Here is a 27870-nt window from a genome sequence, read left to right as displayed (position 1 = left end):
GAGCCAAACGTCTAGCAGACGTCTACTAACTACGAACGGGTAAACGCGCAATAGGACTGTTTTCTCGTCTTGTGGTGGAGTGCATTGGAAAAAAAGAAAGAAAAATTATTTATTGGAAAATAATTAGTGTTTTAAAATTGTATTGAACTTTGGTGAAACTGACAAAAAGGGTTTTTTGATTTATCACGAGGTAAGTTAATTTCCAATAAGAAGTTTTTAAAAAATTTACACAAAAAGAAGAAAAGAAACTTGTTTTGGCGACAGAAACACAACCCAGATGATCTTGATAACTTTGCAGATATTTTTAGATATAAAATTCAAGAAGTCTTATTTCTCGGGGACAATTTAGTGTTTTTTTTCTTTTTTCGGTTTGAAATTTGTTTTGTGGGACAAAGGGTCAATAGATGGTATGTGGTTTTTATGATAGTTAGATCATTTTTAATCATCTCTAAGTTCCTCTTAACAATTTCTCGAAAACATGCACGTGATCTTCGATAAAATTTTCTTACTGACGATCGGTCATGGGATCGAGTAAATGAATTACAAAAAAACTACCTGCTGTTTTTCAAAGGTAAGGTAGGTAGATAGGTATAGAGTAAGAGTGTCAGTACATCATGATCGATGATGTTGTTGTTTTATTGTGGTGGTGTTAGTGAAGAAATGGAGGTGTATGAGTGTTCAGGGCGAACGAGCTGAAAACTTTTTTGTGCAACTAAAAACGAACAGGTATTTACACTACAAACTCAATTGTCAAGCCTTTCATAGTACCGAGAACGAAAACGAGAACCTCATAAAGGTAGTTGTTACCTACAATAAGCCGTATAAGTCTTGCTTGTTTTCTTATCAGTATTGTTATTTTTATATTTTTGACATTCGAGGATTAATTATGATCAATTTATGCATCTTGTCATGTGCCTTATGATAGGGAAGGGAGTTGGCCGCCGTGTTGTAGCAACAAAACTTCGCTGATGTAGATATAGAAACCTATAAAAATGGTGATGGTTTTGGTTATATAATTGTGATGAACAAACAAAACAAAAATATGGTATCTAAATTACTACTTTTTGTTCTGTTTATTCCGATCTTTTGTATATACATGGAACATAGGATATATATATATGAATATCACATGGTATAATTATTATTACTCTCCGATGATGGCTCACGCTGATAAGTTTCCAGTTTAAATGGTGGGAAGAATAATAGTGGGGTTGGAAGTTGAAACCCCTTTTCATTTATGTATAGTCTGATGTTTGTTTTATTTCTTCTTTTTGAGAGCGAAATAAGATACAAATATCCGCTACCGAAACATACGTCAGCATTTTTGTTTTTTAATACTTGAGTGGAGTGGAAGATCTTTGAAATATACATTATATATTATAATTTTAATGAATTTTAATTGAAATTTTTCATTTTTTTATTCTATCTAAGAGCTAAGCTTGTTAAACTTGTTATTAAGTTTGATGATGAATCTTGAATAAAATTCAAAATTAAATATCAATATTTGCAATAACTTTATATGGGCTGAGCCTTCAATTGGAAGTAAATGATAAGATGGTTGTTTTGAAAAGAATGGAGCTGTACAAATATCTAATTGGAATATTGTAGGTACCTCACCTACTTGGAAGTAAAGTTTCGTTTTTGGATAAAGTTTTTTAGGGAGTGCCATTTTTATGAATAGCTAGTAATAAAATGCCTTTAAAGATTGAATAAATGATGACTTTTTATTGACTTTTAGGTTTAGTTGACTGTAGTAGGTGGATTAAAAAAAACTTGTGTATGGTCTTACTAACTTCAGGTGGCGCTACAGTAATGTGTGAACTAGGGCCTTACCCAACAAACTTCTCCATACAGCTCAGTCCCTAGCTAGATGTCTTTAGTTGCGCAATCCAAGTTGCGTGAGTTCACTTTGCACTTGTGAGCGCCATCAGATTCGCAGTCTTCCTCTACTGCTCTGTCCTGTGGGCATAGATTGGAATACTTTCCGGTTTCCATGCACTCTACGTGACCCCGCCATCTCAGCCATTGGACTGTTATCCTTCTGGCTAAGTCTACGTCGTTATGCAGCCCGTACAACTCGTCGTTCCACCTTCTTCTCCGCCTACCTTCTATGCAAAGCGGAAAGGAGACCACGCGAATAACTTTCCTCTCGAAACGACCCAAGGTATATGCTTCTGCACCGTAGAGTAGGACGGGGATTATGAGGGTCTTATATAGCAACAATAGTCGCTCGAGAGAAGACTTTACTAACCAATTGCTTTTTTATTCCAAACAAGAGACCGTTAGCAATAGTAATTGTTCGTTTGATCTCCGCGCTTCTGTTGTTCTCTGTTTTCATAGCGGAGCCTAGGTAGACAACGTCATTAACTGCCTCAAAGTTACGTCTGTTGATGGTGACGTTTTGACCGAGACGTCACAATCAGCTGCTCGGTAAAGAAACAAGAATTCAAAATAAAATGAATCTTTCGGTATTTAGATACAAATATAAATCAATTACATTATATCTTCTACAAATGTTTCTTATTTTATATATTTGTATTTGTCATTAATATGACAGTTTTGGATTGACTAGCTTTGTAGTGAAATTTTGCATTCACTCAGACTACGTAGTCACTAGCTTTGTGAATGCGCCCAGTGTTGTAGGTCGTTTCTTAATGGCAGCATGTACTTTGTTTTGCTAACTAAATCTTTGTTAAACTAATTGTTGCCGCCTCTGCTTCAATACTCGAAAAATCTCCAATGACAATACTCGCTGAGTTCTTCCGATTATATAAGTGTCACTGTGCGCTTGATGTTCTGTACCAATTTATAACGATAATTATTTTCAGCAAACTGTCAGCCACTAACAAAGCCATTCGGCAGATTCAGATTACATAAGGGACTTCATTTGCAGTCAACTTCATTCTTTGAACGTACATTTTGACCAAGGCAACTAGTTAGTTTTTCAAGTGTCATGAATTTCAAGTTCAGAACTCTACTTCTCAAACATCTACTTTAAGTTCATAGTACAAAAAGTACCAACAAAATTACTGTCTACAAAACACTCCTCAGGCAAGCTACAAGTCTATCACGATTTGTATTTCTTATTTCTTTACCAATTTGACAAGTAACCCTTTTACAATGAGCATTAAATGAAGTTGTGCAGAAAACAAATAAATCATAGAGTAATAAAGTTCAGCTTTCAGTTGAATGAAAAAACATGATCAGCTGTCATTTTGATAATAGTAGACTTGACTTAATAGTAAGGGAAATTTTTCTTGACTAACTTTCCAGTCAACTTTCCATTAAAGTTGCCTTAATTGGAATGTAATTTTTTGGCAGCTGGCCAATCAGATAATAGAAACTTGCCTAACTTACAAGTCCCTTATGTCGTCTGAAGCTGTCCATTCAACTTAAAGCCACCTTACAGTCAATCAATTAAAATGTTTGCCACTTCATTATTCTGAACTCATTCAGATCTTTAACTTTGTAATACGACTTACATAACCCTTCATCCACAATTTAACAAACACTTTAAAGTCTCCATTCCCTTAAGGTTCTACTGGGAGAATAAGTAATTTTTGACAAATGAAACAACCAACTTTTAAACAGATGGATCAAAACTTAATGACGAGGTTGTTGGAGGCGTGTACTTCGATGGAATGAATCTATGTCTCTTTGTATTATTGTAGCGTGTTCCAGGCAGAACTTCTTACGATACTGCTAAGCTACAAACTTGTTTAAAATAAAACAACTTTATTTTTGTTCGGGAAAAAATCAACTTTGGGATACCCCTCAAAGCTATTTGTAAACTTATACGTAAGCATGATACCATAAAGAAGGCAGCCCAAATATGGTCTAATACAATCTTTTAGCGGTCAACTAAATTAATTTGGCCAATGCTTGATCCTATTTGATCTTAATAATAATAACCATTCCTGTGCAAGGACTGTTTTCAGAGATGGGGGGGACCTATAGTTTTACGCCGAATCGAAACGGCTAATTTGACAAAGCAATTTTCATGACAAGAATTACTCTTGGAGAATTTGTCAGTTCCTCGCAAGAGGCAGTAACCGTGAAAAAAAATCAGATGGCACAGGCAGGGATAGATCCTATGGCATGACATGATAACCGCTCTTATCAACTCATCAAGGTTGGTACATTGCACATTAGATCCGTAATAGGAGTCCTAACAGGACACTTTTTAATGGGTAGGCATGGCTTTCGCCTTGGAACTAATGCGAACGATTTTGGCAGAAGCTGCATAGATGAAGAAAAATAGGAGACTTTCTATGTTCATTGTCATAAAGACGAATACTCTACTTTAACTACAATGATCCTAGTGATCTAAGATATTCCGACATCTATGCCTCAAAGACTTCATAGCTAACTCTAGCTGGTTCGACGAGTAAGGTGGATCTCAAGATCCGTGTGGTATCACAACGGACCAACTAATGGTATAACTGTGTTTGTTTTCCCGTCAACAGGTAACTTAATTTCTTTTCATTATTCGTAAGCTGTCTAGATAGCCCGTGACGTGATGGTTAGTGCTTATGATTGTCATTTCAGTTTTTTACTGGTAAAGCCTCTTGTGAGGAACTGAGAAATAGTCCAAGTACATGTCTTATTTGTATTTGTCTAAATAACCCATTTATTACACAGGGTTCTGGGTGGGCCTAAACAAGAAGTTAACTTGACAAAGACTTTGTCATAAAGTTATCAAGAAAATAAAAATCTTCTATTCAAAATGAATTCCCCTTTAAAAAAAGTTTGTTATCGGTTTATTTTGAGTTTTATACTTCTTCAGTCTCTCAATTATTTATACATTACGAATAACAGTGTTATCATGAAATAAAATTCGATTGGATAGTAGTTTCGTTTTTAAAAAGGGGCTTTGTTAACTATTTCAATCAGATAACCATCATTGTTATGTGCTAATAGAATTTAAAGTGGCTATTAAATCAAAACCTTAGATTACCTACTGATAGGAAGTGAAAAGTGAAGTCAGAACTCAAGTGGACTTAATATGATTCGAATAATTTGTTTGAACTGCAATGAGATAAGATTGAATTGGAATAGCTCTTATTCTTTTTAAACAGAGCGTCTTTGATCAGTAGATTATGATATCTATTTATTTGATAATTTAATTCTTCGCACCATTAATGGTTCCGATTTGTCGAATTGAAAATTTTTAAATGTCTCGACGTTTCAAGGTCCCTAGATTCGAAATAAAAGATTTTTAGAAAGATGTATGTCCGTGCGTGTGTACGTACGTTCGCGACGTTTTTTTCGTTGTCTATAGCTCAAGAACCAGTACAGTAATCAACTTCAAATAAATTTTGTTATACAGATAATAATGCAGAAAGATTCAGAAAGGGCTCTCAAGAAAATTGCGTTGGTGGTATTTTTATCATAGGAGTTTAAAAAAAGGTGAACATTTTGGTTAACCCTAAATATCTCACGAACCGGTGACGCTAGAGACTTGAATTGAATTTTATATTATATATTGTAACGTGATACCAAGCCAATACATTTTTAGAAAAATACCAATTTGAGAAAAATCGAATTTACAATTTTCTTACAAAAAATAAAAACCTAAACGAAAAAATTAATAAAAGTTTGAAAACATTGATTTTCGACTCAAATATCTTTTCAAAGCTTTGAGATATTGGCTTTAAACTACTTTAAACTTTTAAGAAATATTGTTGTCAACATCCAGTAAAATTTTGTGAAAAATCGAATCGACCGTTTTCTTACAAAAAACTAAAAACTTAAACAACAAAAGTTGATAAAAATTGATTTTTGACTCAAATATCTTTTTAAAAACTTGAGATATTGGCTTTGAACTACTTTTATCTTTTAAAAGTGTTGTTATAAACATTTATTAAAATTTTGAGAAAAATCGAACTGAAAGTTTTTTTTACAAAAAATAAAAACAATACTAAAACTTGGTCAAAATTAACTTTCGATTCAAATTCTCAAGCTCAAAGACTCAAAGCTTTTCACAAATTAAAAATATTGTCTTCAAACTTTTTATTTCACAAAAAATATTGTTTTCGATATTCAGTAGTTTTTTGTTATAAAAATTCAACAGTCGGTTTTTCTCAAAAAAAAAAAAAAAAAAATACAAGAAATAGTACGCAAATTTGGTAAAAATTGGTGTTCAATTCTTGATATCTCTCAAATTAATTTCATTCATCCAATTTGTAAAAAGTTTAGAAATGCTACTTAAATTGGTAAAAATTTGTTTTCTACTAAAAATCCATTTAAGAAAATTAAATTTTCAAACTAAACTATTTCCTTATATGAAAAATATTGTTATTAATTTTAAATATTTTAAGAATAATTCAACTGACAACTTTTTTAACCCAACCCTACAAGCTTTTAATTGATGGGAAGTTACCAGTGTGGGTTGCGTCCCAGCCTCTTTTTTCGTTATTTTATTGTTATTATTATTTTCTGTAGTAGGAACTAGCCTCGATGCAGGTATGAATCTTTCATTCAAATTTGTTTTGCTTAACCTTAGTACCATACAATAAGCGAAGTACCTACATCATACCATTGGAAAAGATCTACGAGCGGCAACTAGACGGCTACGGCGGCGTCGGCAAACGTTATGAACGAAAGTATTCTAGGTTTTATATAGAAAGGCTTAATTTCAAATTGTGCTTATTAAGTGAAAACAAAAAGATTCTTAGAGGCTTTTACACTATAAATGTGTAATGGGTTTTCTTATAAGGACTAGACAACTTTTTCTTTAAATAAACGGCAAATAATTTGAGATATTTCTAAATTTGTATTATCTGCTTGAAGTACAATCAAAAATGTATAATTGGAACTCAACTTGGATCATTTGGCCACTAAGGGCACGTTTGCAGCGTTTAAATCGTTGGAACTAATTTTCGATGACTTGGCCACACATTTCGTTGAGGCTCAGAAGCCAGAGCTGCAACGTCTATGACGTTAAATCGCATTAATGGCCCTTTTCTTGTGATCATCGAACTTACTCTTCATTAAATCGTTTGTTAGATGTTCTGAGTGGATTATGGCAATATCTTGGGTGCAAAAAATAAATAAAAATGATTGCACGAAAATAGTGGTCCATGAACGAATTATGAAGCAAATGTTGTTTTTTAACCCATCCAATAACTCATATTTTAGTTATTGACACACCATTAGGCATCGATCTTCGCGCATCTTCTCCAGAGTTTAATCGGGTAAAAATGGTCCATCGTCTTCAGTTCTTAAGTCAGTTTGATCTTGTTTGGGAGGTGTAAGGCTAGGTTATTACGCAAATGATGACCAATTCTTGAGAGCACCGTGTAAAAAGAGCGATATTTTTGACAATTCGACCAAACCGTTATTATTTTGTTTTTCAAACTAGGTCGAGGAATGCGACCGAAAATATAAGTTAAACCTCTTGACATTTGCGGTCAGTGACTTCGAAATCCGGTATCAAATTTTGATAATCAACGTCTGCTGATTTGCTCGTTTGTGTACTTACCAGGATGACATTATTGAGTTTATTGAATAAATTGACAGTGACAGTTCAAAGTTTGGTAAAAGTGTGCGTTCACAATTTTCAGATTTAAAAGTTGTCAAGTTGTTATTAGGAAATCAGATCATTACGAGAAAGTATATATAATATCTTCTGATATTGGTAAATTGAGCTTCTTTTAAGAATAAGCTACTGTATATATTTATTCTTTTATTTGTTTATTTCCATCAATTGGAGTTAACAACATACTCAAATAGACTAATGAATAACACAAGTTTTTTTTTGAAATATTATGTTATATACTAAGTGTTGAAAATAAAAAAAGAATAGACTGAAAGCCAATACAATTTGATAAGTTATTAATTTCTCTAATTAATTCTTCCTAGTTCACATGCATAGTTCACTATATGAGCATTTTTGAGAAACAAGAAACGATGTGTCAAATCAAGTAAAGGAGCGTATAGGGCTCACAATCACTAAGGTGCAGGTTTGGCTTTGCTAGCAATTTAATGCCTTAAATCTTGATTTAGTTTAAAAAAAATGAATAAAATACTAAAACTAACCTGTTTTGGGTGTCCATCTAACAATATAATTTATTAATAAATTGAGTTTTAAATGAAATCAATATACACGCATAGAAAATCATTTCGGGAACGCGTCCTTACATACAATCTTCAACAACAAATCCAAAATATAATTGAAAAATTTAAGGTATTTAACCCGGTAACCTTTGCTAAAAGATTATTTATTTTTAACTATAAAAATGCAAAAATAGTTTTTCCAATATCGCATAAGTCATATCATTGAACATATCATTACTCGATCAAAAATAATTTTAACGAAATCCAGCCATTCGGTGTCAAACGTTAGTCGAGGAAGAGAACAATAACAAAGCCGGCCGTCAAATAAATTATATCTAAAAGTTAAGTCCCTATCTATTCATTATTCGTAGAGCGTACATCAATAGTCCGTCACTCTATGAACGTATTTATTACATTTAATCATTGATGAAATTCTTTTTTAAGTCTCGAAATAACATAAGATGGCCGCCGTATAATCAAAGGGCGTTCTTATTTGAAATCGTCATTTTGTGAACGGTCATTTCGGGAACGTTCCCATGACATGATTTGACGTATTTTCCTTGTTAAAGATTTTGTATGAATTGTTTTCATTATTGCTTATTTAATATAGATACATAATAAACGCATAGATACATAATATAAATCAAAGCTTAAATTATGTGCTTTGTTTTGTTGATATTATCAAACTTAGAAAAACGTTACCGAATTGATGGTTTCTATAAGATATTTAATACTAACAAATATTTCTAATAACGTATAGAATTTTGTGCGCTGGCCTGTCAAAGTTTATTAATATACAAATTTTTATTTGAGATTCATAAAATAAATGCTGGTTCGCCGACGACTGTACCCTCAGCTTTTCATATTCGTTTGTAGATTCACATCCATCCCATTATCCTTCGGATGTGGAATTTCAACGGCAACGTATGATAAGCTCATTAAATTCTGATCTTGACAGCATTGTCCAATGGGGAATCAAAAATCGTGTAGAATTTAATGCTTCGAAAACTCAATGCTGTCTCCTGTCGTTAAAGCGTAACCCACCCCCGATGCCACTATCTATGAGTGGCACTTGCATCCATGAAACCAATCAACTATCAGTACTCGCTATGTGTATTACAGATCACCTCTTATGGAATGATCACATATTCGATATCGCCAAAAATGCCACCAGGTGCTTAGGATTTCTCCGACGATGCAAGAAATTTGTCACCCCTTCTGATCTGGCTATAATCTTCAAAGCTTTTATCCGTCCAAAGCTTGAATATAATTCGCATATCTAGGCAGGTGCCCCAAAGCAAATTTACATCTCTTGGATAGAATTCAAAAAAAGGCTTTGAAAATGATAGGCGTCAGAACTATAATCGAAATATTTACATCGCTAGAACACCGTCGCAATGTTTTATGCCTTTCGTTGTGTTATAGATATTTGTACAAACAATGTTCTGTCGAATTAGCCAGTTGCATTCCACCCCTTAAACAATTCAGCCATAATACTCGCACTTCTAGGAATGCTCATCAGTTTACCCTTGAGCTCAATTTCGGGCGTACTGTCAAGTATAGAGATTCTTTCTTAAATCGCACATCGAGAATGTGGAATGCTTTGACCAACTTTGTTTTTCAATGTGCACCGCTATCTCCTTTTAAATCCTTCCCTATTTTTCTAACGCTCGCATTGTGTTTAAAAATAAACATATAAAGGGTACTAATAACCCCTTGAGTGCTTGTGAATAAAAAAAAAAGTATAAGCTAAAAGTCATCATTTTAGCTTGCAATTTTGTTGCTCATAAAACCATATTGAAATTTGCAACTTTGGTGATTTTGAGCCATAGATCTATGAGAACTAATAAAAAAGGACAGTCTATGCGGTAAGATATGATGTCATGAATAAAAGTTATCGCATACCAATAAGTTGACATCTTCCAATGTAAGGGGGCATTTCAATGTTCCTTAACCGTATTAAAAATTCCATTTTAGTTCTAAATAGGCCACACATTCTGGAAATATTTCGTGCAGTAACATTTTTAGAAAATACGTTTATAGGCATATGTGCACAGCACATATTCAGACAAATATTTCTATTTGAACCTCATTTAGAAATAACAAATTAAATTAAATTAATGATGCCTCAACCATAGCAATATGGTTTATTTGTTCAAAAATCTAAACAATCATAAATTGTATCGAAGCTTATTATTGTTTTGTTTTTTAATTTAATTTACTGCAAAGAAAAACAAAGAAACTCAACCACACACAAATTGAATGTAAACAATTTGTTTTTGTAAGATATAAACTGGATTAATTATCATTTAAATTAACTATTTTGTTGAATGATACGATTAAACAAATTATAATCATTTTCTTAAGAAATTTTGTATACATTTATATATGTATGGAAAAAGATAAATGCAATAAAAAATAACTCCTAAGTTAAAAAAAGATATGAATGATTTATTTAAGGAAAAAACAAGATTACAAAATGTGAGGCCATTCATGTATACAATCTACGTGGTGTACTAAGTATACAAATTTAAATACCCTTGGATAAATTGTCCTTGTTCTCGTGCATATATGTACATATGTATGTATATCAATAGCGTTTTTAACAGATAAAGTATCACACAAAGCAAAGTCTGAAAGTGTCCTTCAATAGAACCATTAAAAGGTATCTGTACCTTTTATGAACAAAACTTTTCATAAGTTTAACTTAACGTTTTTTTTATTTGGCTACAAAATTATGCATGATATTTATTGAAAACGTTTAATCCATTTTAAAAAAAAACAACCATGCTTTTGTTCAAAAAATACCTCTTTTTAATATTATGTCAATTTAAAACACCAAGATATTTTAATTAACCCGTGGTGTATGATTGGGGCATGGACTAGACGATATTGCAAAAAATTAAAATAAAGAAACGCAATTTTGAGGTTAGCCCCCTTATTTGTTTATCTGGGAAAATGTTTAAAACCAATGTTATTCGGAGATTAATATTTCTTTGAATTTAAAAGAAATTAAATGTTCTCCGAGTTAATTAATAGCAACTAGAATGATAAACTTGAATCGAGTTTTTTATTTATAAAAGTCAAACGTTCAATGTGAAAACTAAATCATACATATATCATTAATTACTTGTTGGATGGTTGTTCAGTTTTTTAAATATTTATATTTTGTGGTCTGAAATTAAATTTGAATACAAAATTATTTTTATTTTATAGAGGTAAATTTAAGTATTATTAATTGTTGTTGGTTTTCAGATATATCTTAGAATATTAATAAAAAAATTTTAACTATACAGAAAATTAGCCGTATACGCAGGCAGTGTGTAAACTCTATTCTTTATGATATAGTTAGTGAATTTCCACAGGGGTCTATGCTAGGACCCATTTTTTCAACTTTCATGTACCCGACCTTTGGACGAAACACTAAATTTGTTATATTTGCTATTGTCTTAATGCACTCTCAGTAATCTACAATGCTCAATGAATACCCTACCAAAACTATTTTCATAAAAACCGCAAGCATTCTCGGCGAAAAAATCAGATTTTTTACCACAAACTTCGTTACAGCTAAACTCTTTGTAAATCGCTTGGTCTGAAAACTTCAACTACCTTCGGGGTGACACTTAACAAGAAACTGAATTTTGAAAAACATACCGCCAGAACGATTACCAAAACTAATCTTAAAATAACAATTTTATACCCGTTTATGTAGCCCAAACCTGCTCTTGGTGTGCATAATAAAATTTTGTTATAATAAGCACACACTCAAGGGGACATTACTTTCCTTATTATTCAGAGGCACAGTGTGAGCACTAGGAAGAGGAGAGAGGGTTTAAAAGGAGATGTCGGTGCACAATGGTTTTGAATTCCTAAATATTGCAATGACTAGGAAAGACAGAGTGTGGTAAGGCTAAAGAACGAGTCTCTGTATTTTACAGTACTGCCTGAGTTGGACTAGAGGGTATACTGATGAGCATTCATAGGAGAGCGAGTATTACGGTTGAACTGTTTAAGAGGAGGAATTCAACTGACTATTTCACTAGAGCATACGCTGTTAAAATAACGGTAAAAAAGGGTCAGACAAGAGACCTTACGACGATGTTCAAGCGACGTAAATGAACTTATAACGATATTATCATCTTTCAATTTAAATGCTCTACGTTCAAATATATCCAAAAGGCTTAAGTTAGTGTCAGGAGCACCAGCCCAGAGATGGTAGTTATACTCAAGGGGATGACCGGATCCCCTTTGAATTCTTCAAACACGCCACGAAAAAATTTATCTTTCTTTTAACATCCGAATTCAACCGAATTTTCGAAAGTGCCTCTGTTCCGGAAGTTTTTCATAAGTCAATTATTTTTCCGCTTCACAAAAAAGGTAGCTACGAGGACCCAGCAAACTACAGAGGGATTTCCTTTCTTAACACCTGCGCTAAGCTATTTGCTGGACTTATTCACAACAGACTATCGAAGTGGGTGGAGGACAAGAACATTCTATCGGAATTCCAGGCTGGTTTCAGGAAAAGTTATTCAACCATAGACCATATTTTCTCACTGCTGAACATTGCTGATCTTTATAAAAGGAAGCAGAAAAAATTATACGCTTTCTTTATAGACTTCCGTGCAGCTTTTGACTCTGTCGACCGTCAAGCTCTCTTTTACAAGCTCTCTGTATCAGGTGTGTCAAGTAAAGTTATAAACGTGCTAAGAGCGATGTACGACAACAACTTAGCTTACGTTTGGGATGGCGAGTCTATATCCGAGGAGTTTGCAACAGTAACTGGTCTTAAGCAAGGCTGTATTCTTAGCGCCCTCCTATTTATAATTTTCTTAAATGATATTACTGATGAAGTGAGAGGTGAAATCACTGTAGAAGGATTGACTGTTCCAGCCCTTATGTATGCAGATGACATCGTGCTATTCTCCGAAACAGTAGATGGCATGCAGCTGATGATAAACAGGCTTGCGATATATTGCAATCGTTGGAATCTGGAAGTTAATTTGCAAAAATCGAAGATGATGATTTTCAGAGGTGGGGGTGGCAGATATTCAAGAAATGAGCAGTGGAAATATAACGGACAGACAATAGACATTGTGCGCGAGTACAAATACCTAGGAGTTTTCGTAACCTCAACCCTGAATATGAGACAACATCTGGAGGGAAAATTGGCGGAGGCCAAGCGCGCAATCTCTTCGTTATGGGAAAGGTGCTTCAGAAACAGGTATGTTGAACACAGTGCTAAGCAAAAGTTGTTCCGCTCTACAGCCCTGCTCTACGGAACGCCAGTTTGGGGATATTCCGCCTTTGAATCTGTGGAAAAATTCCTAAGATATTTTGTGAAAAGAATACTTTGTCTACCAAAAACTACCCCAAACTACATGGTTTACCTAGAAACAGGTACACCACCTTTGATTATGGACACCCTCGCAATACACTTCAACTATATTGTAAAGGTATTTGAAATGGATGGTAATCGGATACCAAAAAAAGTTCTAAGAGCAGCTATCCAAGGAAAAGGATCAATGTTCGAAGAATGGACTAACCTCGCCGAAACATGTGGTACAACCATGAACATATCTTCAAGGGAACAACCGTCAATGCTAAGGAGAAAGTTCAATGAGATCCTCGAAAAGTTTGGAAGCATCTTGTTTGAGAGATATGCATCGGAAGCCAGTTCTTCTCTGTCTAGATGCTACTATAATCGTCTTAACTATAACCTTCAACAGAACTCGTACCTTCTAAATAAGAACTCATTAAATAAAATAAATATCATTTTCAAAGCAAGAGGAGAATTGCTCAGTCTCAACTTTGTACCCCACCGACCAGATCTGCCTTTACTGTGTAGTCTATGTAACTTGAAAGCGCGTGAAGATACATTTCATTTTATTGCAATATGTCCTGTTCTGATTGAAATTCGGTTGAGATACTTCAACAAACGCAACTTGGAAGAAGGAGAAATGCTCAGCATTCTCAACGGCGACCAGGGATGGGATGGACTTTACAACTATGTTATCACAGCACTGCGTTATAGAAAAGCTATTATTGAAGAAGATTTTTAATTAAACAAAACAAATTTTAACAATTTCTGTATTTTTTCAATGAATTCATATTATAATATGTCACTCTGGTAGACGGTCAAATAGGCCATACCAATTAGGCTTTAGAAATTAATAATATGTAATGTTATTATTCTAAGAAATAAAGAAGTCAATTAAACTAAAAACTACTCAAGCTTTGGACGTATGTAAGTCTTGTAAATAACAGCCAGATCAGAAGGGCATTTGTGGCATTTTTGGCGATATCGCATATGTGATGATTCAACAAGAGGTGGTTGGTGACACACATACCGAGAATATCGAGGTGTTCAGTCTCATTGATGCAAGTGCCATCCATGGATAATGGCAATGGGGGTATATCTTGCTTTAACGATTCAAGACAGCATTGGGTTTTCGAAGCATTAAATTCCACGTCGTCGTTTCTATTCCCTATTTTACAATGCTGTTTGGGTCGGCATTTACTGAGCATATCATATTTTGTCGATGCAGTTCCACATCCGAAGCAGAGGGATGTGAATCTGAAAACGAATATGAAAAGCTAAGAGTACTATCGTCAGCGAAACAATGTATTGGATTAGAAGATGCAGACAGGAGATCATTAATAAAAATGAGAAAGAGTGTTGGAGATCTAAGGTATACCATTTATTTTGTAGATTTCAGACTTGAATACCACTTGAATATATTGAATGTATTGAACGATCTAAAAGGAAATTACTAATTCAATGAAGAAGGGATTCATGAATACCAAAAGCACGCCTTTTTCGATAAGAGAGCCATAAGCCAAACCTTATCAAATGCTTTTTGAAATATCAAGTGCAATAACCTTATTTTCTCTTAAACGATATAAAAATAAAGATAAATATAGGCAGAGTCATAACACTCACTCATGCAGCTAAAAGCTTGACTTAATATGGAAAACCCAAAAGAAATAGAATATTGTGTTAGCATGATTTTAATTTCAATGCTTGGCCACAGACATTTTTTTAGTCAAAAACTACTAAATCTGGTCTATCAAATATTAACATTTATTTTAATAGTGCAGATATCTCAGTTTACAAATTTACTATGGCTCACGGATAAAAAATCATACGGACGAAACCGTCTCGTGTGAAATAGGTCGTCACATTGATTTCGTTTTTAGGACTCTTGAACAAAGTCTTTAAGTTATACTAGAGCGTATGCGATATTTTGCTTGGAATGTCCGTGGTTTATTTTTCCGCAGTCTTTAAGCAGTATTCACATGAGCGCGACCAACGAACGACGAATGAATTAAAAAATGTGAGTTTATTTACGTTTGAAGACATATTTCCACATAAATTCTTAACAAAACGATACCAATATAGTTTGTATTTGATTTATGATGCATATGTACTTTTACTTTTCAATATCATATATTAATGAATTTAAGAAAACAAATTTATCCGTCGCGAAAAAAATTGTAGTTGATACGAACTGTCAAACTTTCTTCGCGTTCCACATTATCAACACTCGCAACTTACTTTGGTTTCGGTGGTGAATGGTGTTCGGCTGTAGCCAGAGTCAAACTTCATTCATATGTCAAAATCGACGTATATTCGTTCATTCGTTGGTCGTTGGTCGTGCTCATGTGAATAGTGCTTTAGTGCAACCATAGAACTTACATACAATATTCATTGATCTCAAGAAAGAACGTGCCAGAAATTACGAACAATTTAATTTCTGTCATCTACTGACATTTCTTGACACTTTCTTCTTACAAACACGCTTCATCTTCGGCTTCGTCTGCGTTACGGTGGGCCTGCTTTAAGGTTGCTTTGAATGACATTTCTATTATTTCATCCCTCCAAAGAGCAAATATTTTGTGTGTTCACATTTTTGTACAGCTGTTGAGCTGTCAGACAGAGCAAATGTTCAGATAATTGAACTAGACCTTCCGTTTGGAGTCATTCATTTGCTTAAGATTGTCAAACAACACGAGAGGTCGATGTATTATTGTGATAGCATGCAATGAATTCCTATGGCTGAACTCGTTAACGTCAGGTGAAGCCTAAGCTGTAGCGTGTTTGTGCTTCAGCTATAATGGTCTCATTTATAGCCCTGGAAGCTACCCAAGTCGGTTGAATCGCTGGAACATTCGCTATACTTGTAATCTGTATCGTCAGTCGAAACCAAAAAGTCACATTGAGAATCATCACTATTCGAGCTCAAATATGAACGTGTTTTTTTTGTTTAGTTCACCAGTTGTTTCATCCAAATTACAATTTTTCACATTGATAACACCCAGCTCCTCCTTTTTGATTATATACAGATTTTTAGATTAGAATTTTAATAATGTTAACAAAAGCACAGATTATATCTCCCGAAAATACGGTAAGAAAATCACATTGGCTTCACAAAACACTCTTATGCACACAATTGTGACGTTTACACATCTTACGAAAATCAACAATGCTTGTACAAACCACTCTTATTACGGCAAAATTGAAGGTTGTAAGATAAGAATTTTAAGAAAAGTTTCAAAAGAAGACAACAGTTATATTATTATTCGCTTTTGTAATGCATAAAAAGCAACACCTCGTATCTTCGAGTTTGGGTAACAAGTCATTGTTGAAAACCTCGTAATTTCGAGTAACGAGGTTGTTACAATAAATGAGGACAGAGGAAGTCTGCTAAAATATTAGGTAAGGAAATGTGCTTTTTTTTACGAGGACAAGGGACACAAGACGTAGGGGTATTATTCAATATTGAAATCAAAATTATGCTTTGCCATTTAAAGAAGTTATAGACTTTTGTAAATAAAAAACATTGAACTTTGTTGGAAGTCCTCAAAATGAGTGGTTTATTAATAGAAGAGTTCTTTTTTGTCAAAAAAGGAGATTTGAGACTTTTTCCCAAAACATAATCTTCCTAAAACTCAGTTCAATCCGTCAAGTATTTTCCTATATTTTTATTTTTCAATACCAAAACGGTGCTTTGTAGCGCTAATTAAGTTGCGCAGCAAGGGCTGCTTGTGACTGCCATGTACCTACATACCTACCTAAGGTTATTAAGATATTAGTTCTGTGGCTTTTCGAAGCCATTTTTTATTGATACAATTGGTGATAGTATTCCAAAACTATATCTTATAAAATGTTCGAAAAATCTTCATAGGTTGCGTTTGATTTCATATGTCTCAAATTTATCTTAAAGAAATATTAAACCATTTGTGTCGAAAGGTTTTTCAACTGAAAAGGGTAAAACAGATTGAAAACAATGTTTGTTTGCCAACGAATCCATCGTCCAATAATTTGATTATAATATCAAGTTTTTGAAATATATTAAAATATACACAAATAATGCTGAGCGGATATTTAAGATCAATGTTTAGATTCGAAATCAGATCTTATTTCGAAAGTATTATAAGGAGCCATTTTTAAAATAATATTAAAAAACTCTATTAACAAAGAAAACTGCTAGTTAGCTTTTAAACATGATCTTAAGTTTTTGAACTAAAAAATGCTAGCAAATGAACAACTATCCAAAAATAATAAAAAGAAAATTTACAATATGTAGCTGAAGGTATTTTTTCGTTCTTTTTTCAAAACAATGTTTGATCGTTAAACATTAAGATTGATTTTGAGCCTTTTTATTTGTTTTTTTAGTGTTTTTGAAATTTTCTTTTAATTCTTTTATTCAAAACAATATTTTTTTTCTTACAGGGCAATCATAAGTCTTCATCATGGGGGACATGTTCCGCAGCGAAGAGATGGCTCTGTGCCAAATGTTTATACAGCCAGAGGCGGCATACACGTCTGTGTCGGAACTGGGAGAAACTGGATGCGTTCAATTTCGTGATGTAAGTTTATTTAGATTAATTTGAGGAATTATTATTGATGGAAATAATGTTACTTGCTGTTGGATTATAATTTCATGGATCATGGCTAATCAAAACAGTTTTTATAATTTAGTATTTGTGTTTACATTTGATGAATGTTTTATTGAGGAAAGGTACGAGTAACTATGGAGTTATTATTATTTTTAATTTTGATCAAGTGAATATAGAAAGTATTGATTTTATGAATGGAGGCTATATTTTTTTAAATTTAAGTTCGACACACGCTCTACTAAATAACATATAAAATATAAAATTAAAGAAAATTTAAACTGTCAAGTTCAAGTGCTTAAAAATGAATTTATTTTTATCATCATCATTTTTTGTTTGATTTATGATGGACCTAATTTAAAAAGAGTCGTTTTTATTTTCGTTTTGAAAAATTTGTTTTATTTAAACGCATGATAAAGTTTATTTATACATAATACTAGGTTAGCTATATATTTATGTCATCTGCCGTGTGTGATGATCGCTGGTAGTGAGAAAATATTTAATTTTATTTTTATAGTTTTGAGAACATGGCAATAAAAACAAAAATTGTATAGGTGGGCTTCAATTTGTCTAGCTAGAAGTGTGAAGAACTATAGTGCGTTACGAATTGTTGGCTTTAAATATAAACACATTTGTGATTTGTAGACCATTTTATGTGCATTTTTTGAATGCGTCGCTATGTAGTCATTATGTTAATTTTAATTTGATGACAAAAATAAATGCAACTAAGGACATTTATTACGCAGAATTAGTCCTTCATAATCAATACACTGTTTGCCAAAATTTAATTAGGTAATCACATAACTAAGGGATCTCTTCGTGGACTTAGAAATTAACATAAATACAGGGTTATCCATTTTGCGGCTTCAAAAGTAAACGTAAATTAAACACATCAAAAAAAAAATCAAATCAAATGGGGTGGCGCAACAGTCCGTTGTGAACCAGGGCCTAGTGACTTACAACTCTCAACCATTCCTGTGTCCGAGTAATGTTGTCAGGAATGGAGGGGACCTACAATTTTATGCCGAATCCGAACGGCTAGTTTGAGAAAGCACTTTTTCATGACAAGAAAAATTAAACACATATAATATTTATTTATATATTTTTCATGTTAATTATGTGGCTGTGGCAGAATCAGCATTTTTGTATATATATTATATATATATTTGTATGCGCTGTGCGATAGTTAAGCAATCCATTCTCGTAAATGTCAAACTTTCATCTGAAAAAAAAAAACGGCTCAACAACTTAATTTGACAAATGTCGCATTCCAGACCTATACTTTTAAAACCGCAAATTGGATAATCCGTTGCATTTGGGTCTCATTAATTTTGTTGTTTGTTTTTTTGCGTAAGGGAAAGTGTATTTCCTTACATTTATGTTTTTAGTACCTTTTTTTGGGTTGCACCTCTAAAACGGAATACTTCAAGTTCTAAGTTATAATTCACAAAACTCAGCTCGTTAATCCAACTGGAATCCCTGACGTTGCAGGCAAATCCACCAACATCCTAGACTTGTTTCTTACCTCCGAATCTAACAAATACGCAACCGCCTCTAGGCACATTGTATCGTAACAAAGTTTGTATTTTATTTATTTCAAAAATCGCTTACAAGGTAGGACATTTTTTTAAAAATAATAAACGGGCACTCAAGGGGTTACTAATACCCTTAACATGTTTGAATTTTAAACACAGTGCGAGCTTTAGGAAAATAGGGAAGGATCAAATAGGAGATACCCATGCACATTGCTCTAAGAGTTTTGAATATCAAAATGATAGGGAAAAACAGAGCTGGGTAAAGCATTCCACATTCTCGATGTGCGGTTAAAAAAAGAATCTCTATACTTGAAAGTATGTCCGAAATTGAGTTTAAGGTTAAACTGAGGTGCATTCCTAGAACTACGAATATTACGGCTGAACTGTTTTAGGGGGGAAATGCAACTGGCTAATTCAATAGAAAACTGTTTATAAAAATATAGGTAGAACAACGAAAGGCATGAAACATTGCGGCGGTGTTCAAATGAGGTAATTGTTTCCGTTATAGTTCTATTGCCTATCATTTTCAAAGCTCTTTTTTGGATCCTGTCCAAAATACTTATACTTGTTTTAGGGGCACCTGCCCAGATATGCGAATTATATTCAAGCTTTGGACGGATGAAGACTTTGTAAATTACAGCCAGATCAGAAGGGGTGAAACATTTCTTGCACCGTCGTCGGAGAAATCCTAAGCACCTGGCATCATTTTTGGCAATATCAAATATATGATCGTTTCATAAAAGGTGATCTGTGATACACATACCAAGTACTGACAGTTGATTTGTTTCTTGGATGCAAGTGCCACTCATGGAAAGCGGCATCGGGGGTGGGTTACACTTTAACGACAGGAGACAGCATTGAGTTTTCGAAGCACTAAATTCTACACGGTTTTTGATTCCCCATTGTACAATGCTGTCGAGATCAGAATTTAATGGGCTTATCATACGCTGCCGTTGAAATTCCACATCCGAAGAACAAGGATGAGAATCTTAAAACGAAATTGAAAAGCTATCATCAGCGAAACAATTTAGTGGGTTAGAAGTTTCAGCCAAAAGATCATTTATAAAAATAAGGAAGAAAGTCGGAGACAAAACGGAGCCCTAGGGCAACCAGCGTTTATTTTTTGAATATCAGATTTGAACTCGTCCAACACTACTTGAATTTAACGGTCTGAAAGGTAATTTCTAACCCAACGAAGAAGGGATTCATCTTTACCAAAAGTACGCATTTTCGATAAGAGAGCTTGGTTCCAAACTCTATCAAATGCTTTTGAAATATCAAGTGCAATAATCTTAATTTTTCCAAAACGATGTAAAGATTTGTTCCACTGGTTGGAGAGATAAACCATGAGATCACCAGTGGACCTATTGCTACGAAAGCCATACTGCCGGTCATTAAGAAGCTTCCATTCTTCAAGATATTTCTTAAGCTGATAATTAATCAGCGTTTCCATGACCTTGGAAAGAAGGGACGTGAGTGCTATTGGACGATAGTTAGAGAGGGAGGATGATTCGCCTTTTTTAGGGACAGGCTGTACAAATGCTGTTTTCCATCCACTCGGGAAGAGACCTGTAGAGTAGGAAAGATGGAAAAGCTTACGCAGTGGTTTTAATAGCGTTGAAGAACACCTCTTAAGAACAATAGGGGGAATACTATCCGGGCAGAGAGTTCGAAAGGAGTAAAATATGAATACAAAATTGACGCTCAGTATTTAGAAAATTGTATCGGGGTAATATTAAAGCAAGAACCTTGTTGAATGAGGGAAATTTAGCTTACCGTATAGATAATCAGGTTATTGTGTTTGGATGATTTCATGCAGGTATATCAGAGAGCGAAAGTTTATTAAAGTGTTTAGGCTACAACCAGAAATCCGTACCGCAAAAATGGATATGTGATAATAACGATCACAAATATAGCGGGCAATATTGTTGTAAGCAACATTTAATTTGCGGCTAGTCACACAGCCTAGTTTACAAAAGATTTCACACCACTACAGCCCAATTGGTAGTATAAGGGCCTTCGCAAGTAGCAGTTTAGTTTTGATCGGGATGAAATTTCGAGTGACTTGAAGATGGTGGAGACTTCCATAGACTTTACCAATGGCACTATTAAGATGGTCATCCCAAGTGAGAGTGCGATTGAATACTACTCCTAGGTTTCTAGCAGTGCTTACATATTCAATGGTATTGTCGTCAAGTTTCAACAGATGGGGAGGGATGTTGATTTGACTGGTTTAATGTGGAGATCGTTCTTTTTTGACCACTGTGAAATGCGGAGCAGATCCTCGTTCATTAAAGCTATGGCATCATTTTTAGCCCCAAAAGGTCGACTTATCAGAAGCTGCATATCATCAGCATAAAGATGAATTAAACAATGTTTAACAACTTGTGATAACTCATTTATGTAAAGTGAAAAGAGGATTGGTCCAAGAATATATCCCTGTGGCACTCTACTCAAAACATTGAGAAATGTGGACGAGTATCTATTGGCCACCACGCATTGTTGCCTTCCGCTGAAATACGAAAGAACAAGCTTGCAGGACTCTTAAGAAAACCCAAAGTTAATTCGCACCTTTCTAAATACAAAAAATTGAGTAGTTAATATATCAAAAGCTTTTGAATAATCTAACAGTGTTAGCAATGTAACATGATCACTGTCCATAGCCATTCTTATTTCATCCGTTACAAAAAGTAAGGTGGATTTGCAGCTGCGCTTAGGTCGAAAACCAGACTGATTTAGCATTAGATTTAATCGATATAATTGCTTCTACAATGTCTTCCTCTTGTATTCTTATAAAACTCAGAGAGCTTTTAATAGCAGTTGGTTCCTTCTCAGTAAGGGAGTGCATCACAATCGACGTCACCAAAAGGTTTATAGATTGTTTGCCAATACCGATTTCACGCAGATTTTTTCCATAATTTTTTGCCAGAGGTTAAAGAAATAAGTTTTTTTTTCATAATAAAGTATTTTGCCGTTCTGACCGTTACGACAACTTAATTACGCAGTCTGCAATGCAATTTGCAACTGCAGTCCTCCAGTTTGTAACGTCTCCATTGACTGTAGGCGGCATCACGTCGTGACATCAGAGCAGAGATGTCGCTATTCAGCCTAGGAATATGCCTCTCAAAAAGCTGATCGACGTTTGCCGTAAAAGCCTGACTTGATCATTTACATTTTGCATATAGTACAGTGAGTTCCATTCTAAGCAGTCAAAATCACGCACTAAGTCAAATGTGTTTAAGTTTTTGAAGTCTCGAATTGAAAAAATTGATGATCAACCTGAAATTCAAACATACAAAAAGTAAATCGTGCTTGGAAAAACCAGGTGCTAAAAGCAGGCTGTAAAGCATAAACTTACCAACATCGCTGGCAAGATACAGATCTAGTAGCGAGTGGAATGAGACTTTTATCCTGAATAGGGTGAAATTTAGCCAATACAAAGAAAGCTCATGGGATTATTCGAACTGAAAAAAAAGGTTATTAGGATCAGAAACGTGAGTTTCCGTTGTTATAAAGCCAACACCTCTGAGGAAAACCGGATTAAGTTCAAACAAACTAGAAAGACCTGCAACAGTCTAAATATATGAATGACGTTTTGTATGCCACCAAGTCATCCTCGGTTCCAAAGCTAGTTCATAATGACACTTCCTTTGTAAGCTTCATTAATAAAAATAATTTGTTGCAACACAGTTGTCTGTTAATTCGACGCTACTAAAGAGTGTCATGAGCCTCCCGTTCTTGGGAGCGTTAACGATTTATGGGACAAATTTACTTTCACACTCGTGCAGTTGGAAGAATACTGAAAGATCTTCACGTTTACAAATTCACCGGCCTGGAAAGTATCTCTTATATTGTTCTGAAGCGGTGATCTTCTTCGTTGGCAAAACCACTGCGTAAGCTTTTCTGTCTTTCCTATTTTACAGGTCTTTTTCCAAGAGGATGGAAAACAGCATTAATCCAGCTTGTCCCTAAAAAAAGCGAATCCTCCTCCCCCTCCAACTATCGTCCAATAGCACTCATGTCACTTCTTTCCAAGGTCATGGAAACGCTGATTAATTATTATCAGCTTAAGAAATATCTCGAAGAACAGAAACTATTTAATGTCCGGCAGTATGGTTGTCGTATCAATAGGTCCGCTGCTGGTGATCTCATGGTTCATCTAACAGTGGAACGAATCTTAACATTGTTTTAAAGAAAGTAAGAACTTGATATTTCAAAACCATTTGATAGAGTTTGGTACCAAGATTTTTTATCTCTTCTTCATTGCATTAGAAACTACCTTTATAACCGTTCAAACTAGTGGTATTCGATGGTTTCAAATCTAAAACTCATAAAATAAACGCTGGTATCTCCCAGGGCTCCGTTTTGTCTCCGAATCCCTTTCGTATATTTACAAATGATCTTTGCCACTTCTAATCCATTAAACTGTTTCGATGACGACATTCTTGTCCTTCGCATGTGGAACTTCAATAGCAGCATATGGTAAGCCCATTAAATTCTGATGTCGATAGCATTGTCCAGTGGGGAATTACGAACCGTGTAGAATTTAATGCTTTAAAAACTCAGTACTGTCTCCTGTCATTAAAGCGTAACCCATCTTCGATGCTGATATCTATAAGTGGCACTTTAATCCAGGGAACTAGTCAACATTTATTACTGGGTATGTATATCACAGATAACCTCTTATGGCATAATAACATATTCAACATTACTGAAAATGCTGCTAGGTGCTGAGGATTTCTCCGAAGCTACGGTGCAAGAAACTTTACACCCCTTTTTTTCTAGCTGTAATTTACAAAGCCTTCATCCGTTCAAAGCTTAAATATAATTCTCATGTTGGCAGGTGCCTCCAAAACAAATTCGAATCTCAGAATTCAAAAACGGGCTTTAAAAATGATAGGCGATAGAACTTTTATTAAAACATTTACACCCCTCGAACACCGCCGCAATGTTTCATGCTTTTCGTTGTTCTATCGATATTTTCAACAATATTCTGTTGAACTAGACAGTTGCATTCCACCACTTAAACAATACAACTAAAACAGTACTCCAAATTCCAAGAATGCTCATCAGTTTACTCTTGAGCTCAATTTCGGGTGTGCAGAGACTATTCCTTAAACCGCACATCGAGAATGTAGAATGCTTTGGTAAACTCTGTTTTTCCCCCATTTTGATGTTCAGAACTTTGAGAATAATGTGAACGGGTATCTCGTCTTAAATCCTTTCCCGTTTTCCTAAAGCCCGCACTGTGTTTAAATATAAACATAGAAAGGGTACTAATAACCCCTTGAGTGTCTTTAAATTATAAAAAAAATCTTCTGCTTTCTCATTTTAAAGTGAAATTAAGAATCACAATCCTTAAGAAGTGAAGACTGGTTGGTTCAAGAAGGTTAGATTTAAAATGTTTGGTTTTTTGGAAAAGCAAGTCTGATATTTTGACTTTTATGATGGTGTTTTCGATTCTACGGCGAACATGTTTCTTTTGTCTTTTTAAGAACTATGGAAATAAATATTGCAAAATTTTCTTCTTTCTCTAAAACTTCAAATTAAATTATAAATTGTTAAATAATCAAAACCAAAACTTATCTAAAAAATTGTGTTTGTTTAATTTCAGTTAAACAATGGCGTCAATGCATTCCAACGTAAATTTGTTACCGAAGTACGACGTTGTGACGAACTTGAACGAAAGATTCGCTATATTGAGACAGAAATAAAAAAAGATGGAATCGTTTTGCCCGATATAATTGACGATATCCCAAGGGCTCCCAATCCAAGAGAGATCATTGATCTGGAAGCCCATTTAGAGAAGACCGAAAATGAAATTCTTGAGTTGGCTCAAAACGAAGTAAACCTTAAGTCAAACTATTTGGAACTCACCGAATTGCGTCAAGTTCTGGAGAATACTCAAGGTTTTTTCTCCGATCAAGAAGTTCTAAACTTGGACTCTATGCGCACTAATTTACCAACCGACGAACATACTGTCAACCAGAATCGTGGTCGTTTGGGTTTCGTGGCTGGTGTCATAAATCGAGAAAGGGTTTTTGGTTTTGAGCGAATGTTGTGGCGTATTTCACGCGGTAATGTTTTTCTTAAACGTTCCGATTTGGATGAGCCCTTAAAGGATCCAGCAACGGGTCATCCTATCTATAAGACCGTTTTTGTGGCATTCTTCCAAGGTGAACAGCTCAAGAACCGAATCAAAAAGGTGTGCACTGGCTTTCATGCATCGATGTATCCATGTCCAAGTTCGCACACAGAACGAGAAGATATGGTAAAGGGTGTTCGTACTCGGTTGGAAGACTTGAAGCTGGTCTTGAGTCAGACCGAAGATCATCGCAGCAGGGTATTAGCTACTGTATCGAAAAATTTGCCAACATGGAGCATCATGGTGAAGAAAATGAAAGCAATCTACCATACGCTGAACTTGTTTAACATGGACGTCACTAAGAAGTGTTTAATCGGGGAGTGCTGGGTACCAACCCAGGATCTACCAATCGTACAAAAGGCTCTGTCAGATGGATCAGCAGCAGTTGGGAGTACTATTCCATCATTTTTGAATGTTATTGATACTAATGAGGCCCCACCAACCTACAATCGCACCAACAGATTCACTCGGGGCTTCCAAAATCTCATTGATGCTTATGGTGTTGCTACTTACCGCGAGGCCAATCCGGCTCTGTACACCATTATCACTTTCCCATTCCTGTTCGCCGTGATGTTCGGTGATTTGGGTCACGGTTTTATTTTGCTATTGTTCGGTGCATGGATGTGCATATGGGAGAGGAAATTGCAAAGGGTTCGTGCTGGAGAGATCTGGACAATATTCTTTGGCGGTCGCTATATCATTTTGCTCATGGGAGTATTCTCAATGTATACCGGTTTCATGTACAATGATGTCTTCTCCAAATCCTTCAATATCTTTGGCTCGACTTGGAGAGTTAGCTACAACGAGTCGACAGTCATGACCAATAAGCATCTTCAACTTAACCCTACAACAGACGTCGAAGGTGTTTACCCAATTGGATTGGATCCTGTGTGGCAGTTGGCAGAGAACAAGATTATATTCTTGAATACCTACAAGATGAAGCTCTCAATTATATTTGGTGTGATTCACATGTTCTTCGGGGTCTGTATGAGTGTCGTTAACTTCAACCATTTCCAAAAACGTGTCAGCATCTTCTTGGAGTTCTTGCCACAAGTTCTTTTCTTAACTCTCTTGTTTGGTTATATGGTCTTTATGATGTTCTTTAAATGGGTGAAATATACAGCCAAGACCGATATTCCAGCTGACAGACCCGGATGTGCTCCATCTGTGCTCATTATGTTCATCAACATGATGCTCTTCAAATCTACAGAACCCCTCAAAACCTGTGACGAATATATGTTCGAGTCGCAGCACATGGTGCAACTTATTTTCATTAGTATCGGTTTAATATGTATTCCATGGATGCTGTTGGGTAAACCCATTTATGTCAAGTTGACCAGAAAAAATCAAGGACACGTCAAGATTAATGGCGATGTTAACCAAGGAATGGAACTCACTCCCGAAACCGATAGCCCTCTTCCACTTGGATCCGATGGACATGAAGGTGGTCATAATGAAGAGGAGGAACCGATGAGCGAAATCTTCATTCACCAGGCTATTCACACTATTGAATACGTCCTCAGTACTATTTCCCATACGGCATCATATTTGCGTCTTTGGGCTTTGTCACTGGCTCATGCTCGTAAGTATTCACTTAAGTGTTTTATTGAAAGTTCCTTTTTTTAAATTTGTTTAAATTATATTTTCAGAACTTTCTGAAGTACTCTGGAGTATGGTGCTATCCTTGGGTATGCAAAGTTCTTCGTATACCGGAAGTATTATGCTGTTCTTTATTTTTGGAGCATGGACTCTCTTTACTCTTGCAATTTTGGTCATGATGGAAGGCCTATCGGCTTTCTTGCATACACTTCGTTTGCATTGGTAAGATTTTGTATTATTATTTCAAGGGTTCAAAAGACTTTATTAAATATGTTTTTATATTCATAAACAGGGTCGAATTCATGAGCAAGTTCTATGCCGGTTTGGGTTACGCCTTCCAGCCATTCAGCTTTAAATTAATTCTTGAAGCTGAAGAAGAGGAATAAAAAGAGTGCAGTATTTTTATCCAACGAATAATTATGTTTTTTTTGTTCTTATAACTTTACCTATGTATATGTTTTTGTTCTGTTACAATTGTGTTTTTTTCCCTTAAAAATATTTGTTTTTTTTTTCTTTTTACAAAAATTTAACTTTAAAAAAACTTAAAAGTTTTTACACAAATAAAGTATTCCTGTTGAATGTTCTTTTTTCCCTACATGTTCAATTTTAATAGCAATAAATTTAAAAAACACGCAA

General features: G+C 34.7%; 2 protein-coding genes across 2 annotated transcripts; both read left to right on the top strand.

Annotated features, from left to right (window-relative positions):
* LOC129953775 (V-type proton ATPase 116 kDa subunit a 1-like) lies at positions 1–27870 on the top strand. Its single transcript, XM_056067232.1, has 5 exons — positions 1–190; positions 17792–17928; positions 25105–27217; positions 27285–27456; positions 27527–27870. Exons 2-5 carry the CDS (start codon positions 17812–17814, stop codon positions 27618–27620), a joined length of 2496 nt encoding a protein of 831 aa, XP_055923207.1. The 5' UTR covers positions 1–190; positions 17792–17811; the 3' UTR covers positions 27621–27870.
* Positions 12771–14117, top strand: LOC129942752 (uncharacterized). The gene has a single exon (XM_056051813.1). It carries the CDS (start codon positions 12771–12773, stop codon positions 14115–14117), a length of 1347 nt encoding a protein of 448 aa, XP_055907788.1.

The sequence above is a fragment of the Eupeodes corollae genome, chromosome 1 (genome assembly GCF_945859685.1).
Source record: "Eupeodes corollae chromosome 1, idEupCoro1.1, whole genome shotgun sequence".
Classification (NCBI taxonomy): Eukaryota; Metazoa; Arthropoda; class Insecta; order Diptera; family Syrphidae; genus Eupeodes; species Eupeodes corollae.
The sequence above is the reverse complement of the archived record's forward strand: the minus strand, read 5'-3'. Positions and strand labels throughout refer to the sequence as shown.